The sequence below is a fragment of the Hypanus sabinus genome, chromosome 21, assembly GCF_030144855.1.
Source record: "Hypanus sabinus isolate sHypSab1 chromosome 21, sHypSab1.hap1, whole genome shotgun sequence".
Classification (NCBI taxonomy): domain Eukaryota; kingdom Metazoa; phylum Chordata; class Chondrichthyes; order Myliobatiformes; family Dasyatidae; genus Hypanus; species Hypanus sabinus.
In genome coordinates this window covers 43967053-43986386 of record NC_082726.1, presented here as the reverse complement: position 1 = coordinate 43986386, position 19334 = coordinate 43967053, and the positions used below count along the sequence as shown (strand labels likewise).

The 19334-nt window shown below is 42.5% G+C and overlaps 1 protein-coding gene across 3 annotated transcripts in view; it reads right to left on the bottom strand.

Annotated features, from left to right (window-relative positions):
- LOC132378993 (inactive ubiquitin carboxyl-terminal hydrolase 54-like) overlaps positions 1 to 19334 on the bottom strand; it is a 163447-nt gene that overhangs the window by 39394 nt on the left and 104719 nt on the right. For all 3 annotated transcript variants that reach the window (XM_059946420.1, XM_059946421.1, XM_059946422.1), the window contains exons 8-10: positions 15528 to 15674; positions 7190 to 7339; positions 4139 to 4304 (exon numbers count right to left, since the gene is read on the bottom strand). In XM_059946420.1, coding sequence (XP_059802403.1) covers positions 4139 to 4304; positions 7190 to 7339; positions 15528 to 15674 — 463 coding nt within the window. The remainder of the gene's footprint in view (positions 1 to 4138; positions 4305 to 7189; positions 7340 to 15527; positions 15675 to 19334) is intronic.

The window sequence follows — 19334 nt, the reverse complement described above, 5'->3', positions numbered from 1 at the left end:
AACAGATTCCTGTCACAGTATGTTGACAGGCCGACGGGGGGAATGTCATACTAGATCTCGTATTAGGTAACGAACCAGGTCAGGTCACAGATCTCTCAATGGATGAGCATCTGGGAGACAGTGACCACTGCTCCCGGGCCTTTAGCATTATCATGGAAAGAACAAAATCAGAGAGGACAGGAAAATTTTTAATTGGAGAAGGACAAATTATGAAGCTATAAGGCTAGAACTTGTGGGTGTGAATTGGGATGATGTTTTTGCAAGGAAATGTACTATGGACATGTGGTCAATGTTTAGGGAACTCTTGCAGGATGTTAGGGATAAATTTGTCCCAGTGAGGAAGATAAAGAATGGTATGGTGAAGGAACCATGGGTGACAAGTGAGGTGGAAAATCTAGTCAGGTGGAAGAAGGCAGCATACATGAGGTTTAAGAAGCAAGGATCAGATGGGGCTATTGAAGAACATAGGGTAGCAAGAAAGGTGTTTAAGAAGGGGCTGAGAACAGCAAGAAGGGGACATGAGAAGGACTTGGCGAGTAGGGTAAAGGAAAACCACAAGGCATTCTTCAATTATGTGAAGAACAAAAGGGTGACAAGTGTGAAGGTAAGACCGATTAGAGATAAAGGTGGGAAGATGTGCCTGGAAGCTGTGGAAATGAACGAGGTCCTCAATGAATAATTCTTTTTGGTATTCAGCAATGAGAGGGAACTTGATGACAGTGATGACAACATGAGTGAAGTTGAAGTTTTGGAGCATGTTGATATTAAGGAAGAGGAGGTGTTGGAGTTGTTAAGATACATTAGGACAGATAAGTCCCTGGGGTCTGACAGAATATTCACCAGGCTGCTCCATGAGGTGAGGGAAGAGATTGCTGAGCCTCTGACTAGGATCTTTATGCCCTCGTTGTCCACAGGAATGGTACCGGAGGATTGGAGGGAGGCGAATGTTGCCCCTTGTTCAGAAAAGGTAGTAGGGATAATTTGGGTAATTATAGACCAGTGAGCCTTATGCCTGTGGTGGGAAAGCTATTGGAAAAGATTCGTAGAGATAGGGTCTATGGGCATTTAGAGAATCATGGTCTGATCAGGGACATTCAGCATGGCTTTGTGAAGGGCAGACTGTGTTTAACAAGCCTGTTAGAGTTCTTTGAAGAGGTAACCAGGTAGATGAGGGTAGTGCAGTGGATGTGATCTACATGGATTTTAGTAAGGCATTTGGTAAGGTTCCACATGGTAGGCTTATTCAGAAAGTCAGAAGGCATGGGATCCTGGGAAGTTTGGCCAGGTGTATTCAGAATGGCATGCCTGCAGAAAACAGAGGGTTGTGGTGGAGGGAGTACATTCAGATTGGAGGGTTGTGGTGGAGGGAGTACATTCAGATTGGAGGGTTGTGACTAGTGGTGTCCCACAACGATTGGTTCTGGGACCCCTACTTTTGGTGATTTTTATTAACGACCTGGATGTGGGGGTAGAAGGGTAGGTTGGCAAGTTTGCAGATGACACAAAGGTTGCTGGTGTTGTGGATAGTGTAGAGGATTGTCGAAGATTGCAGAGAGACATTGATAGGATGCAGAAGTGAGCTGAGAAGTGGCAGATGGAGTTCAACCTGGAGAAATGTAAGGTGGAACACTTTGAAAGGACAAACTCCAAGGCAGAGTGCAAAGTAAATGGCAGGATACGTGGTAGTGTGGAGGAGCAGAGGGATCTGGGGATACATATTAAGAAAGCTTATGAAAGCTTAAGAAAGCTTATGGGGTGTTAGCTTTCATAAGTCGAGGGATAGAGTTTAAAAGTCACAAGGTAATGATGCAGCTCTATAAAACTCTGGTTAGGCCACACTTGGGAGTACTTTACCCAGTTCTGGTCATCTCACTATAGGAAGGATGTGGAAGCATTGGAAAGGGTACAGAGGAGATTTACCAGGATGCTGCCTGGTTTAGAGAGTATGCATTATGATCAGAGATTAAGGAAGCTAGGGCTTTACTCTTTGGAGAGAAGGAGGATGAGAGGAGACATGATAGAGATAGATAGAGTGGACAGCCAGCGCCTCTTCCCCTGCTCAATACAAGAGGACACGGCTTTAAGGTAAGGGTGGGAAGTTCGAGGGGGATATTACAGGAAGGTTTTTTATTCAGAGAGTGGTTGGTGCGTGGAATGCACTACCTGAATCTGTGGTGGAGCCAGATACACTAGTGAAATTTAAGAGTCTACTAGGCAGGTATATGGAGGAATTTAAGATGAGGGGATACATGGGAGGCAGGGTTTAAGGGTCGGCACAACATTGTGGGCCAAAGGGCCTGTACTATGCTGTACTATTCTATGTTCTATGTTCAATAAGATAGAACAACAGCAACATGACTTCATTAAAATCCTCTAAATGGAGACTTTATAACATAACACTTTGAATTAAGAAATTAATAGGTAACAATGCAAGATCTTAAAGCATAGAAACAAAACACGCAAGACATTACTTGCATCTTGCAAACCTATTATCGAAGCTTTGCCTTTCCATTCTAGATGATGCAGTATATTGGAAGATAGCGAATGTTATACTACTGTTTAAGAAAGCATGTAAGCAATAGACAAGTAACTATAGACCAGTTAGCTTATGAACAACCACCGCAGCATAGTTTCATGAAGGGCACGTCCTGTTTGACAAACTTACTAGAGTTCTTTGAGGGTATAATGAGCGCAATGGATAGAGGGGAACAGGAGGATGTTGTGCATAAAAGCCTTATCCATAAGGTAACGACGCATGGAGTTGGGTTAATGTATAAGCATGGATAAAGAATTGGTTAACCAATAGATGACGGAGAATTGGAATAAATGAGTATTTCCCTGGTTGGCAATCAATGATGAGCAGAGTGCCGCAGAGGATGGTGCAGGGCCTGCAACTGTTCATGATATACATTAATAATTTTAAAAATGGGACTGAGTGTAGCACATCTAAGCTTGCTGATGACACTAAATTGAGTGCAAAAGGAAACTGTGCAGAGGATGCAGAGAGCCTGCAGAGAAATCTAGATAGGTTATGTGAGTGGCCAAGGCTCTGGCAGTTGGAGAATAAAGTTGGTAAATGCAAAGTCATCCATTTTGGAAGGTAAAGTACAAGATCACTTTATATTTTATTAGTTAAATGGTGAGAGATTGCAACATACAGTTGTGCAGAGGGACTTGGGAATACTTGTCCATGAATCACAACAAGCTAGTTTGCAGTGCGACAGATTATCAAGAAGGCAAATGGAATTTTAGCATTCATTACAAGAGGACTGAATTTATGTTGCCACCACTGGTGAGCCCACACCTGGAGTACTTCATGCAATTCTTATTTTATTTGAGGAAATAAATACTGGCTCTGAAGGCAGGGCAGGGAAGGTTCACCAAGTTGATTCTGGATATGAGGTAAAACAATGAGGAGAGATTGAGCAGCCTGGGACTATACTTACTGGGATTCAGAAGGACGAGAGGTAATCTTATACAAACATATAACATTATGAAAGGGATAGATAAAACAGAGGCAGGAAAGTTGCTTCAACCTGTAAGTGGGACTGAAACTAGGGAACACTGCAGAAAGATTCAGGGGAACATATTTAGGACAGATGAGGGGAAATTGCTTTTTGCAGAGAGTAGCTAATCTGTGGAATTTGTTGTCTAAGGAAGCAGCAGAGATTTTTGCATAACAGGGCAATTAAAGCTTTTGGGGAAAAGGCAGGTAGGTGGAGGCAAGTCCATGACTATATTAGCCATGATGTTATTGAACAGTGCAGTAGACTCAAAGGGCCAGAGGGTTTTCATTTGTTCCAATATTTGATGTTCCTTTGTAATAGGAGCAACCTCATAAAGAAGTAAATGGCTGATTTTTGTCTCAAAACTCCAAAACACAAACGTCTAAAATGATGGTAGCAATCGGCCACAGCGCCACCGACTGTTTACATAGAAGGAACATTGCATAGAACTGGCGTACGTGGGGAAAGAATGCAAAAAATATTTAAGAAAAAAACATTAAGTTTCTCAATTCTTAGGCAAAATAAGATACTCAGTCTCTTTCCTCAATATGGTTACAATTCAAATCAAGACTTTAAATTTTGACTACAGTCAAAATGAGATATTTTAAATCAAGCTATGAAATCATATTTACCCGAATCTTCACTGTCATAACAGGTTCGGCTGTACTGATGGGGATCCGCTTTGGATGGCTCCTGTGCAGACACAGGAGTGCCTCTTGGATCTGCATACAGAAGTAGTAATGGCTGATAGTGGCTCTTAATGCATCTGGTCACAACGTCCTTCCACTTGGGTCCAATCTAAATTGAAAATGTTTAGAATTACAATAAAGGTTATTACTGTGCAATTTCCACTGCATCATCGGCAGTTCAAGTTTTCAATTGTTTCTCAATTCAAATAACTTATAAACATGGCCTTCACAAATTGTAAATTGTGCTGAGCCTTGTAACATGTTAACTTACTTGTAGCTAAGTGTGGTAAGGAAACTAAAGTTGTTTAACGCTGCAACAGTAGCAATAGAATACATTCAGCTGATTGAAATGAGATCTGGATTCTGGGAGAGAGATCTTTAATGAAGGACAGCAGGAAGCAGTACTTTCCCTGTTTGGCAATCTTAGTCTGGAACTCAATGTAGCAATGAAGTGGAGAATGCAAAGGCTGCTAACAAAGGCTGTATTGTTAGAGGCAAACTTGGATAACACTGTATACCTCAACGTTTTGAGATGTGGCTCAGAACTGAAAGCTTTTGTTCACAGAAATGCTTTTCTAACATCTCCCTCTTATAAAACTGCATTCTCTTGAAAGAGAAATAGTTTCAGAATCTGCGAAAGTTCCTTCCAAGAAACATTTATTCGGATATGACTGCCAGAAAACTCAGTTTAAACACCATTCTAAACCAAGTATGGAGGAAGCAAACTAAGCATTATACAGCAAAGAAAAGGCTATTAAAATACACGAGATTCTGCAGATGCTGGAAATAAAATGCTGGAGGAATTTAGCAGGTCTGGCAACATCTATGGAAATGAATAAACAGTTGATGTTTCGGGCCGAGACACTTCTTCGGTACTGGAAAGAAAGGGGGGGAAATGCCAGAAAAAGATGGTGGGGGAAGGGGAAGGAGGTTAAGCTAGAAGGTGATAAGGTGAAGTTAGATGGGCGGGGGAGGTGGGAGGAAGTAAGAACTTAGTGGGGGGGGGGGTGTGATAGGTGGAAAAGGTAAAGGACTGGAGAAGGGAATCTGATAGGATAGTGGACCATGAGAGAAAGGGAAGGAGGGCACCAGGGGGAGGTGATAGGCAGATGAGAAGTGAGAGGTCAGAGTAGAAAATAGAAGAATAGGGAAGGGGAAGGGAAAGGGAGAGAAGATTGAAAGCTGCGTAGATAGTATACAAGTTGCTGCCCCTCCAAACAGAGATTGGCCTTATCATGGCCATGGACTGACATGTTAGAATGGCAATGGGGATAGGAATTAAAATGGTTGGACCACTGGGAAAACTTGCTTTTCACTGATGGAGCAGAAATGCTCAACAAAACCACCCCTCAATTTATGTCGTCTCAACAATGTAGCGGAGGCTGTATAGGAAGCACCAGATACAGTAGACAACCCCAACAGATTCACAGGTGAAGTGTTGCCTCACTGGGACAGTTTGGAGGTGAGGGAGGGGGTGAAATGGCAGGTGTAGCACTTATGCCACATGCAGTGATAAGTGCCGGGGGAGGATTAGAGGGGTGGGATGAATGGACAAGGGAATCACGGAGGTAAAGATGTGTATGTTGTTAGGGTCCTGCTGAAGATGACAAAAATTGCTGAGTGGAATGTTTTGGATGCAGCAGAAGCAGTGGAGGCTTCCTCAGTAAATATATTTAAAACAAGGTTGGATAAATTTTTGCATAGGGGGATTAAGAGTTGTAATCAGCCATGATCTTATTGAATGGTGAAGCCAGGCTTCACGGGGCAAATGGCCTACTCCTGTTCCTATTTCTTACATCTTATGGGATGGTAGGTGAGGACAAGAGGAACTCTATCCCTGCTAAGTCAGTGAGAAGGTGGAGTGGACATGGATACCTGGGAAACGGAGGAGTTGCAGATGAGGGCCGCAATTATAGTGAAGGAAAGCCCTGTTCTTAGAGAAAGGAGGACACCTCTGATACCTTGCAAAGGAAAGCCTTATCCTGGGAACAGATGCAGTGGAGATGAAGAAACTGAGAAAAGGGAATGGTGTTTTTCAGTAGACAGGGTGGGAAGAGGTATAGTCAAGACAGCTGTGGGAATCGGTAGGTTTATAAATGATATCGGTGGACAGTTTGTCTCTGGAGATGGAGACACAGATCAAAAAAGGAAAGGGAAGTGTCAGGAATGGATCAAATGAAGTTCAGGACAGAGTGAAAGTTGGAGGCAAAGTTGATGAAATTGATGAGCTCATCAAGGGGGCATGAAGCAGCACCAATGCAATCAGGTCTGTTGTCAAGAAAGAAGCTGAGAGCTTTAAGGCCTTCTTGATGGGGGGGGATGAAAGTCTATCAGGACTTATCATGAGGTGATCTGGGCCAGAAAATTGTAAGTTATTGAGGAGATCGAGACCTCACCTCCACTTAGGGCCCCAAACAGCCCCTCCACATAAGTCAACACTTCACCTGCAGATCTGCTGAGGTCATCCCAATATAGCTTCAACATTGGTGAGACCTGTGGGGGGACCGCTTTGTCAAGCACCTCCGTTTCATCCACAAAAACCAGGATTTCCCCAACTATTTTATTTTCTATCCCCGTGCCCATTCCAACATGTAGGTTGATAGCCATCTCTCCTGCCATGATAAGGCCACTCTCAAGTTCACTCTATACTTTATCAACTTATCACCTCCCAACTTCTTACTTCAACTGCCCCCCCACTACACTCCTTGCTTACCTAACAACTTCAAGTGTGTCCTCCATCCCCTCCCCTCATCTTCTTTTTCTGGCACCTTCCCCTTCCATTCCAATCCTGATGAAGGGTCTCAGCCCAAAATATGGACTGCTTATTCATTTCCCTAGATGCTGCCTGATCTGCTGAGTTCCTCCTGCAATTTGGTGTGTGCTGTCAAAATTAATCATGTGCCTGTTAATTGTCTACCTCGAGGCCAGTAATAAGAATAACTCTTTGAATAGGTTAAAGTAACAAATGTAATACTTTAGGAAAAGAAAACAAACCTCTTTCACATGAGCATCATCAAAGTACATCCACTTGCGAATCTTTGTTTGGAGAAAGAAGGTAGAGTAATGTTTACCATAGTAACACACCATCCCAACCAAATAGAGTTCTGTATGTTTAGCTTTGTCATCTGTCACTCGATAGAAGAGCTGTAAAATAAAAGGATATCCATTGGAGCTTGGAATTGTGACAGGCTATTTTTAAACTAATTGTTGTTTTGCAATGCGAGAAATTTCTAAGCCATGCAAGTTAATATCTGGTTGTTTTTAAAAAAAAAACAAAATTTTAATCAGCAAGTAAATACTACAAATATTGATTAAACTATTTTGAAATCAAACAAATTTTCAGGCAGTTTTATATGCAAGCCAAAGTCCGTGATGGGGCCACACAATATCGTGTACCCAAAGACTTGCTCCAGATGTGATCTTGACCAAATCCAGGATATATTACAGACAACTAAGCTTATGACCATTTTGCAAGATATTGAAAGGCAGAGATAGAATGGACATGGATAGGATGTTCCCTATATTGAGAGAGTCTGGGACCAGAGATACAGTCTCAGAATAGGAGGTCCCTTTACTATTTGTGTGGTTTGATTGAGGCATCAAAGCCATGGGCAAATGACAAACTACTGCAGCTCGCTACTCTGCAAGGTTTAAAAGTTCAAAGATCAAAACTCAGAAGTAAATTTATTATCAAAGTACATATGTGTCACGATATACAACCATGAGATTCATTTCCTTGTAGGCATACTCAATACATACATAACAGAATACTAACCATAAAAGTATCAATGAAAGATCACTGTAACTTGGGCATTCAATCAGTGTGCAAAAAACAACAAACTGTGTAACTACAAAAAGTAATAATAACAATATGATGGATACTGCTTTCCTGTGACACTACTATGTGTAGATGTGCTCAATGGTAGGGAGAGCTTTACCATAATGCAATCAAGCTCAAGGCCCGCGGGCCATATCCGGCCCGGCGTACAACTATATCCGGCCCGTGAGATCATTTTAGATAGATATATTATTTTAATTATTAATGGCCCGGCGATATGAAGCCTATGATTGTAAGTTAATACCAATCATAAAAATAATGCTTGTTCAGCAGTCTTCTTCATAAGAAATGGAATTTGTGAAGTGAAACACTTTGTAGTTATAGCAGAGACTGAGACACATGAGAACAGGCTGAGAAAACAGAGGCAATGAAAGCTGCGTTCGCACGCGCCCAACTGATCTGGCCCGCATGAAGCTGCATTTTGCCCAATCCGGCCTGTGACCTAAAATGAGTTTGACACCCTTGCCATAATGGATTGGGCCATATCCACCAGTTTCAGTAGGATTTTCTATTCAAGGGCATTTGTGTTTTCATACCAGGCTATGATGTAACCAGTAAATATACTCTCCAAGTTTGTCAAGGCTTGCTTCAGCATTGAACTGACTCCGCAGCTGTGGCCTGCAGCCATCTGGCTCCTGGAGCAGCTTCACCCACATCAGTACTGAAGTAGAACCATGGCTGTGGATTCACCTTCAGGGATTTGGTGGTTAATGTTCTGTGTGTTATTTGTACACAATTGTACACAATTGTGTTTGCACAATTTGTTCTTTTTTGCGCATTGCGCATTGTTTGACTGTCTTTGTTGTGTAGGTTTTTTTTAAATGGGGTCTATTGTGTTTCATTGTTTTGTGGTTGAGAAGAATCTCAAGGTTGTATACAGCACTGTGCAAAAGTCTTAGGCACATATATATAGCTAGGGTTCTGAAAACTTCTGCACAGTACTGTTAGTTAAATTAAAGTTTGTCCCGAGCCTTACAGGCTCATAAGGCCGGTGCTTATGCCGGTTTCCGTGGCGTGAAGTGACTGAGTGTACGAGACACCCCCCACTACCACCTGGATAGGACGCCAGTCTATGGCGAGGTTAAACATAACACCCAGCATTTTGCCGGTATCCATTTACAGCAGTGTGTGGTAAAGTGCCTTGCTCAAGGACACAACATGCTGCCTCGGCTGGGGCCAGAACTCATGACCTTCAGATCGCTAGTCCACCGTCTTAACCACTTGGCCGCACACCACACACAGTACTATAGTAATGTTATGTATTGCACTGTACTGCTGCCGCAAAAAACAAATTTCATGACAAATGTGAGTGATATTAACCTGATTCTGGCATGGGTCTCTATTGTGGACTGAGAGTGGGAAGGGGACAGGGAGCAGGAAACACCAGAGAAACACACTGTAATGATCAGTAAACCAGGTGTTTGGAACCAAATGACCTTGCCTGGTGTCTTGGGGCTAGATGTGTCTGCACCTGCACCACCCCCACCCGGCACTCCTTCTCTGCCATCTGTCCCACACCACTCCTATGGCACTCCACCCTCACCATTCCTTTGCTCCCGCCAGATTTACAAGCTCGCTGTCTGCGTCACATTGACAAATACAGTGCTGTGAAAACTCCTGGGCACTCTAGCTATAAACATGTGCGCAAGATTTTTGCACAGTACCATATATACGTTGATAATAAAAGTATTTTGAACTTGAAATTTGAACAGAGATGAAGAGGAACTTCTTCAACAGGGGGTGGTGAATCTGTGAATTTCATTGCCACACATGGTTATGTAGGCCAAGCCATTGGGTATATTTAAAGTGAAGTTTTTAAGGTTCTTAAATAGTACGGGGAGAAGGCAAGATTGAGAAGTAAATCAGCCATGATGGAATGGTGGAGCAGACCTGAAGGGCTGAATGGTCCAATTCTGCTCATATGTCTTATCATTTTATGCTCTTATGCTCCAATAGATTTGTAGGGTATCAACCATTAATGAATGAATTATAAAACATAAATATATGCATTGAAGGTATGCAATCAAGGATCATAAATTTAAACCAGGTTAACTGTTTAAGAGCAAAATGATGATGCATCTGGACCAACATTAGTAACCGAGTGATGATGGCACTAAATGGCGACTCCTTTGCTTGCATCTTTGGAAACAGCTCTATTTCCATCTTTAATATCTTTATTTATCCCTTTCAGGGTTCTTTTGAAGACCCTGACCTGGAATTACATGCTAACTATGGTTCTTTGCGGGAATGGGACTCACTCTTGGGGTTTCATAACCGGCCGTTGTTGTTTGGCATGCCAAGGGCTCGGTCTAAGAGTCCAGCTCGGATTTGGAAGCCTAGGATCTCGGGGCTCTGGAGATGAGCGGATCGAGACCTGTGTGTTATCAGAGGAGTCGGAATATCTTTAGATGTGTGCCAGAATTTTGGGTACAGAGCTCAAAAAAAGCGCGACGTGGTGGACTTTTAACACCGTAAACCAGTGAGTTGTTTGCTATGTTAAAACTGAGACACCACTTTCTCCCTTATTAAGGAGAGAGAGGACTGGGGTAAGTCAAATACAGGGTGAAATGCCAAGTCTTTGGGGTAAGTGCAAGTCTGTGTCTTTGCTGATGCTTGAGTACTCAGTTTGCAGGTGCCGATGCTTTTTTGGGACTTTGGGGTTCTGCCGTTCATTCTTTGGGGCACTGATGGATGTTTGCAAAGAAAAAGCATTTCAGGATGTATACTGTATACATTTCTCTGACATTAAATTGTACCTTTAATAAGCATTTCTGCTTTGTTATTTTTGAATGAGATTGCTGACAGCGGCCTGTGGAAAATATCCAAGTACATATATGTCATCACACACAACCCTGAGATTCATTTTCTTGAGGGCATACTCAGTAAATCCCATAAGCATAAAAGAGTCAATGAAAAACTACAGCAAAAGGGCAGGTAACCAGTGTGCAACTACATAAAGGAAAAAAAAATAATTATAACAAAAAATAAGCATTAAATACTGAGAACACCAGATGAAGAGTTCTTAAAAGTGAGTCCATAGGTTGTGGGAACAGTTCAGTGATAGGGCAATTGAAACTGAATGAGGTTATCCCCTTTGGTTCCAGATCCTGGTAGTTGAAGGGCTATAACTGTTCATGAAATGGTGGTGAGAGTTCTTAGGCTCCTTCTTCTTCCTGATGCCTGCAGCGAGAAGAGAGCATGACCTAGGTGGTGGGGAACCCTGATGATGGATGCTGCGTTCCTGTGAGAACACTCCCATGTAGATATGCTCAAAGTTAGGGAGAACCCTTGCCTGTGATGGCTGGGCTCCACTACTTTTTGTAGGATTTTTCATTCAAGATCATTGGTGTTTCCATTCCAATATACTCTCCAGACACATCTATAGAAGTTCATTAAAGTTTTAGACGTCATGACGAATCTTCTCAAATCTCTAAGGAACCAGAGGTGCTGCCATGTTTTCATCAGAATTGCACTTAGGTGCTGAGCCCAGAACAGATCCTCTGAAATGATAACACTGAGGTTTTAAGTTGCTGACCATCTCCACCTCTGATCTCCCAAAGAGGACTGACTCACAGACATCTGGTTTCCTTCTCCTGAAGTCAATAATCAGCTGCTTCGTCTTGCTAACATTGAATAAGCGGTTGTTGTTGTGGCACCATTCTGGCAGATTTTCAATCTTCCTCCTATATGCTGATTTATCACCACTTTTATCACAAACTTAAATAAGGCACTGGAACTGTTCTTAGCCACAAAGTCATAAGTGTGAAGTAAGTAGAGCACAAGGCTAAGCACACAGCCTTCTAGTGCAGCTGTGCTGATGGAGATTGTGGAGGAGATACTGTTTTCAATCCAAACTGATTAGGGTGTGCAAGTGAGGAAATAGAGGATCCAACTACACAAGGAAGTATTGAGACCAACGTCTTGACCAACATATTGATTAGTTTTGAAGGGATGATAGTATTGAATGCCAAGCTGTTGTTGATAATGAACATCCTGAAGTATGCTCCTTTTCTGCCCAAATGTTCCAGGGTTGAGTTAAGAGCCAATGGGCAAATTGGAGCAGATCCAAGTCCAATACACACAAGAATAACATAGTAACAACAAAAATGGGGTAGTTAAACAATTGATGTGACTGGAAAGTTATTTTGTTAATGTGTCATTTAATATTCCAGAATATGGCTACAACTCACCAAGTCTAATGGATTTCCAAACTCACAGTTCAATATGTCACATACATATGACACAAATGTAATGGTAAGAACAAAGCTTCACAACTATTTGCTAAGATAATCCTGAATGTAACTATTCTTTCTTTCAAATATTGAATTGAAATTTGATCAAAAGTGTAGCGCTAGAATAACGACCCGCAGATGGTGAGTTACAGTTGCGTAAACAGGCTGTTTCCATTGAGAGTAGGGGAGATTCAAACTAGAGGACATGATTTGAGAGTTAGGGGGCAGAAGTTTAAGGGAAACACGAGGGAGTATTTCTTTACTCAAAGAGTGATAGCTGTGTGGAATGAGCTTCCTGTAGAAGTAGTAGAGGCCAGTTCAGTTGTGTCATTTAAGGTAAAATTGGAGAGGTATATGGACAGGAAAGGAGTGGAGGGTTATGGGCTGAGTGCGGGTAGGTGGGACTAGGTGAGATTAAGGGTTCGGCATGGACTAGGAGGGCCAAGATGGCCTGTTTCCCTGCTGTGATTGTTATATGGTTATATGGTTATAAAAGATTTATTCAAAATTCACGGCCTTGCTTTTAAGCCTTCCTGTTTCCGCACTCCCCAGGCAGGAATGCTGTAGGGGGCACGTATTCACAGTCCCTTCCCGCGCATGGGCTTTTCCCCTTGCTGGTGAAGAAGGCCTGGCAACCTTTTTGGGGCCAGCCTCTCTGCCAGCGAGCGCCATTTTGTGAGCCGGTTCAAGTGCACTGGAAAGTGGGTCGCCACATACCCCCCCCCAAGAATCGGTGATACACCCCCCAATGTCCACAGTCTGAGTTGGCCTCTGTTTGGGAGGTCTGCCTCTGTGCCACGGTGCCTGAGCTCCGACCGGCTGCGCCAAGTCCACATGGGCCAATTTGAGTCGATCCACTGTGCAAACCTCCTCTTTTCCCCCCAATGTTCAGCACGAACGTGGAGCCGTTGTTCATGATCACCTTAACCAGCCCCTCGTAGGGCCACTGTAACGGTGCCCGATGTCCGCCCCGTTGTTCAAAAACAAACTTAGAGTGCCGCAGGTCTTTGGGTACGCAGGTCGGGCTCTGTCCATGCTGTGAAGTGGGTATGGGGGCCGGGTTACCAAGCCTCTCACGTAGTCTGTCCAGGACTGCTGCGGGTTCTTCCTCTTGCCCCCTTGGGGCTGGTATGAACTCTCCTGGGACGACCAGGGGTGCGCCGTACACCAACTCAGCTGACGAGGTGTGCAGATCCTCTTTGGGCACCGTGTGGATTCCGAGCAGGACCCAGGGAAGTTTGTCCGCCCAGTTAGGCCCTTTCAGGCTGGCCATGAGAGCCGACTTCAGGTGACGGTGGAAATGCTCCACCAGTCCGTTCGACTGTGGGTGGTAGGCAGTTGTGTGGTGTAGCTGTGTTCCCAAAAGGCTGGCCATAGCTGACCATGGCTGGAGGTGAACTGGGTGCCTCTGTCGGAGGTAATGTGGGCCGGTACACCAAAGCGAGATACCCAGGTTGCAATCAGTGCTCGAGCGCAGGATTCGGAGGTGGTGTCGGTGAGCGGGACTGCCTCTGGCCATCTTGTGAACCGGTCTACAATAGTTAGAAGGTGCCGCGCTCCTCGCGACATTGGCAGGGGCCCCACGATATCCACATGAATGTGGTCGAAATGCCGGCGGTTGGGTGGAACTGCTGTGGCAGAGCTTTGGTGTGCCGCTGCACCCTGGCTGTTTGGCACTGCATGCACGTTTTGGCCCATTCACTGACCTGCTTGCGGAGTCCGTGCCAAACAAACCTGTTGGAGACCATCCGGATGGTTGTCCGATGGAGGGGTGCACTAAGTTGTGAATGGAGTCGAAAACTCACCGCCGTCGTGTATTCGGATATGTAGGACAGATGTCGCTGCTGGCAGGACGACCAGGGATCGGACGCCTTCATGAACGCAAAGGTAAGCGGTTTGTGGTCCATGAACATGGTGAAGGGCCTACCTTCTAAGAAGTACCTGAAATGCCATATTGCCAGGTATAATGCCAACAGCTCACCAATTGTAGCGGTGTGCTACACACAGCGCTGGAATAACGACCCACAGACAGTGAGTTACAGTTGCGTAGAAGATTTATTCAAACTTCGTGGCCTCGCTTTTAAGCCTTCCTGTTTCCGCCCTCCCCAGGTGGGAATGCTGTAGAGGGTGCATATTCACAGTCCCTTCATGCGCGCGGGCTTTTCCCCTTGCTGGTGAAGAAGGCCTGGCGCCCTTTTTGGAGACGGCCTCTCTGCTGGTGCGTGCCATTTTGAGAGCCAGTTCGAGGGCGCGGGAAAGTGGGTCACCACAAAAAGTATTAAACATTTATGGATGTAACCTTCAAATAAATTTCAAAGTATAAATATAAGCAGTGAATTTCAATATTCCAACTCGCTCCACGTGAGCTGAAATTTTACCTTTAGTTGGTCCTAAATCATACACCAACTCACAGCAGTGCACAATGCTTTACAAGTCTGGTATAGTGAATGTCAGCAAATAACTGATGAAGCAAATAGATTCTCTGTCTTATCCATTATTTTTAAGTCTCCATGCAGATCTACACACTCCTGTTACTAGAATTACTGGTAGTCCAGGGAAATAACCCCCATTAACAAAACATTCTTTTAAATCCTCAGATTTCTACACAGAAATTACATTCACTGAACTAGAATTATGCCCTTGCAATTTTCTGTTCCATCCATATAAGCTCAATTATTCTCTTAAACTCATCTGCACACGCAAATACACAACTTCTTTTCTATTCTTTCACCCATGTTATAAATACTTATGCAAAAATACTTATGCTAAAACAGATACCTAGGCAATGCTATTTGTCACATTGAGAGAGAGAATATTCTTTCTTTTCTAAAAACTTTGTACCTCACCTCCAAACCAATTATCAGTCCACACAGTTATGTCTAATTCATTGATTCTTTATTTCTGATAATCTCTTGGACCTTCAAGTGCTTTTGAAAGTTTACAATATCTTTAGATTTTCTATAAACTATCCTGTGACAGGCCTTAAGGGATTCTCAAGTTAAACATGACCCATTTATCTCTACCTACATTGATTCTTTTTGACTGGGTGCATTCATTCTAGTCCTCAGCATTCCTCTGCAAAAATTTTCTTCACAACATGCAAAAAAATGTGATCACTGCCAAGTTGGAATCTCCCTTTTTCAAAGCATCTACTATCAAAAAAAATCTAGTTTGAAGAGTTTTCACTTTATTTTATTAAGTATTTAAGTCAAAAGCATTACATTTCATTTACATCCAGTAATAACAACAGTAATTTTCTTACATCTCCAAGTTTGAGGCAAGTCCCTAAGCTATGAATGACATCTTCAGCAAGATCAGAATGATCCGAGTCCCAAACCAGGCCAATGGTGATTATCTCTGGAGAGTTCATCAATACCTTGCGGATTCTAATCTTCTCGCCACAGTTGCTCTATGAAGAAAATAAAGAGTTTAATTATTTGTTAACAATGTTCTTTTCAAGTTATGAACAAAACCACCCAGAAATGGCAGCTCAAATAGAGATTACAACTTTAGATGAAAGTTTAACATGCACAACACAGCACCTCATTGTACTCCAACAGGTGCAGTACAAGTGTAGTCAGCTGCCAAGTTCACTGCAACAATTTGGCCAGTTCCCAATTACATCAATCAAAAATGTATGATAAATAACAGGGAAGAAAGGGGAACAGAGTGAAAGAAGAATGATCATTTTAAGTTTTCCATGTACACACCCATTAGTTTTAGATTAGGGCAACTAAAAATAATGAAGTACTGCTCAACGAAAGACCTGAAGTATATAACATAAATATTGTAACACAAAATCCCTTTGCCAAGCTGCAGGACAGTAAGAAAAAATGTACTCCTCACAGAAGATCTGAGTTATGAAATGAATAAAGTGTCAAGTTCAACATTAATCTGCCAAGTCTACTGATGTAATAAATGAGATTGGTTCCCTGATTAAGGTGAGGGAGAAGTTCAGAAAATAGTTAGCCTGCCAAACTTGCTTCCAATCTCCTTCTAGAAACTCCATTGTTTGTGTTGCATCGTAAAAGTTGAAGAAACATAAAACATCAGAATCAGATTAAATAACAATAAGCTACAGTAAACTACATAAACAAAAGATCAGTATTCTGAAACTCTTTGTGCAATTACAATAGTGATTCCTAGCATTTTTCTCATTTAATACTTCAAAGCACTTACATAAGTAAAACAAAATCAAAAATTATGCATTGAAACAGACTATGAATTTAAGTTCTGCTTTTACTTCAGATACCTTGCATCTGAAATTTTTAAACTTTTCAACATAAATTTATTTGTCTGCAAAGACGCTTTCCTTGCTGCACTTAATAACATCCTGGACTTGTGTACACAAGTTATAAAAGCCATCCTAATGTTATATGTCTCATAAGTTTAGCTTAGTGGCAATTCAAGCAGTGTGCAAAAGGCCAAAGACTTAAGCACTGAACATTTTCTACATTTCAATTCTTCACTGTAATTTACCAAAAAAATAAAGAATTCCCAATTTTCTGCCTAAAACACTTAATACCTAATTTTACTACTTCTACCAGAACAGGTTACTGCTGTGAATTAAAATTTAAGGTTTATTTCACTGTGATATACCACCGAGATGCTCAAACTGCAAGGGATACAAATAGAACATTTTTAAAGAACTTTTTCAGCCTCAGGGTCCAGTTCCAATAAAGGATCTTCAACCTGAAGTAGTAATTCCATTGTTCTCTGCACATAGGTGTCTGATTCATTGAATATTTCTGGCATTTTCTGTTTTTACACCTGATTTTAGTGTGGTACATTCACTGTCATTGTGTACTGTGTGTGTGTGTGCGTGTGTGTGTGTGTATCACACTAATTTCAGGATTTGGCATGTTCTTAAGCAACCTCACACATTTTGAACAAACTGATCTAATATCCAAAAAAAAGCCAAAAATCAAAATGATTAACTTAGAGCTTTAGTGGTTTTTACTTGACAATATTGTTAGGTTCTGTCTTTTTGCCCATGGGGGCAGATGCTTATTTTATACTCCTCTCTATGCCTCAAAATTGGGCCATCTGTAGCATTCATTCAGAATTAGCAACACAATTCTACCACTTAGCAACAGACCAATAGACAATAGGTGCAGAAGTAGACCATTCAGCCCTTCGAGCCTGCGCTGCTATTTTGAGATCATGGCTGATCATCTACTATCAATACCCGGTTCCTGCCTTGTCCCCATATCCCTTGATTCCCCTATCCATAAGATACCTATCTAGCTCCTTCCAGAGAATTGGCCTCCACTACCTTCTGAGGCAGTGCATTCCAGACCCCCACAACTCTCTGGGAGAAGAAGTTTTTCCTTAACTCTGTCCTAAATGACCTACCCCTTATTCTCAAACCATGCCCTCTGGTACTGGACTCTCCCAGCATCTGGAACATATTTCCTGCCTCTATCTTGTCCAATCCCTTAATAATCTTATATGTTTCAATCAGATCCCCTCTCAATCTCCTTAATTCCAGCGTGTACAAGCCCAGTCTCTCTAACCTCTCTGCGTAAGACAGTCCAGACATCCCAGGAATTAACCTCGTGAATCCACGCTGCACTTCCTCTACAGCCAGGATGTCCTTCCTTAACCCTGGAGACCAAAACTGTACACAATACTCCAGCTGTGGTCTCACCAGGACTCTGTACAAATGCATGAGGATTTCCTTGCTCTTGTACTCAATTGCCTTTGTAATAAAGGCCAACATTCCATTAGCCTTCTTCACTGCCTGCTGCACTTGCTCATTCACCTTCAGTGACTGATGAACAAGGACTCCTAGATCTCTTTGTATTTCTCCCTTACCTAACTCTACACCGTTCAGATAATAATCTGCCTTCCTGTTCTTACTCCCAAAGTGGATAACCTCACACTTATTCACATTAAACGTCATCTGCAAAGTATCTGCCCACTCACCCAGCCTATCCAAGTCACCCTGAATTCTCCTAACATCCTCATCACATGTCACACTGCCACCCAGCTTAGTATCATCAGCAAATTTGCTGATGTTATTCTCAATGCCTTCATCTAAATCGTTGACGTAAATCATAAACAGCTGTGGTCCCAATACCGAGCCCTGCAGCACCCCACTAGTCACCACCTGCCATTCCAAGAAACACCCATTCACCGCTACCCTTTGCTTTCTATCTGCCAACCAGTTTTCTATCCATGTCAATGTCTTCCCCCCCAATGCCATGAGCTTTGATTTTACCCACCAATCTCCTATGTGGGACCTTATCAAATGCCTTCTGAAAATCGAGGTACACTACATCCACTTGATCTCCCCCGTCTAACTTCCTGGTTACATCCTCGAAAAACTCCAACAGATTAGTCAAGCACGATTTACCCTTGGTAAATCCATGCTGGCTCGGCCAGTTACAGCAATTTAAGTCTGAATGAGATAAAGAAAAAATGTGATTTTAAAAACTGATTGCTATGCTTGAGGAAAAAAATTCAATCAATCCAGAGGCATTCTGAGATATCTTTAGCATTCAACATCTTTAATGGTTACTGTAACGTTCTCCTGCGCGTGTAACTGATAACATCAAATTCAACGTTGAGATAAACCACAGTCAATGAGAACCAGATCGCAGTAAGAAAAACCATTTACTGTTCACTCTTCACATTAACATATGGTGAAAACTGTTGATAAAACAATACAAGATTGATACAGTATTTGTTCCTTCCTTAATATCACATTTCAATTGTAAATACTTGCAAAGGTGACTATAACTACATTACACTAAGGTGCAGTATACAGGGAGAGTTTACCTGCTCCATTGACTACTTTAAATACACTCCATGCAAACTATCCGCAACTCTTTAACTAACGAAAGCATAAACATTATCGACCGTCGTTACTTCTAACAGGATCGGCATTAACATCTTAGTTCAATATATCGATTATCTATTAACTTACAGTGTTGCTCTCACTGTGATTTCTCATGCCTGCAAAACAACTTCTGCTCAGGTGTGCCTCATGCTGAGCCCCCACCCTCGCGCTAATTTCAAACCGGTACTTTCCCACAAGACGCGGCGAAACCGGATGTGACGTCAT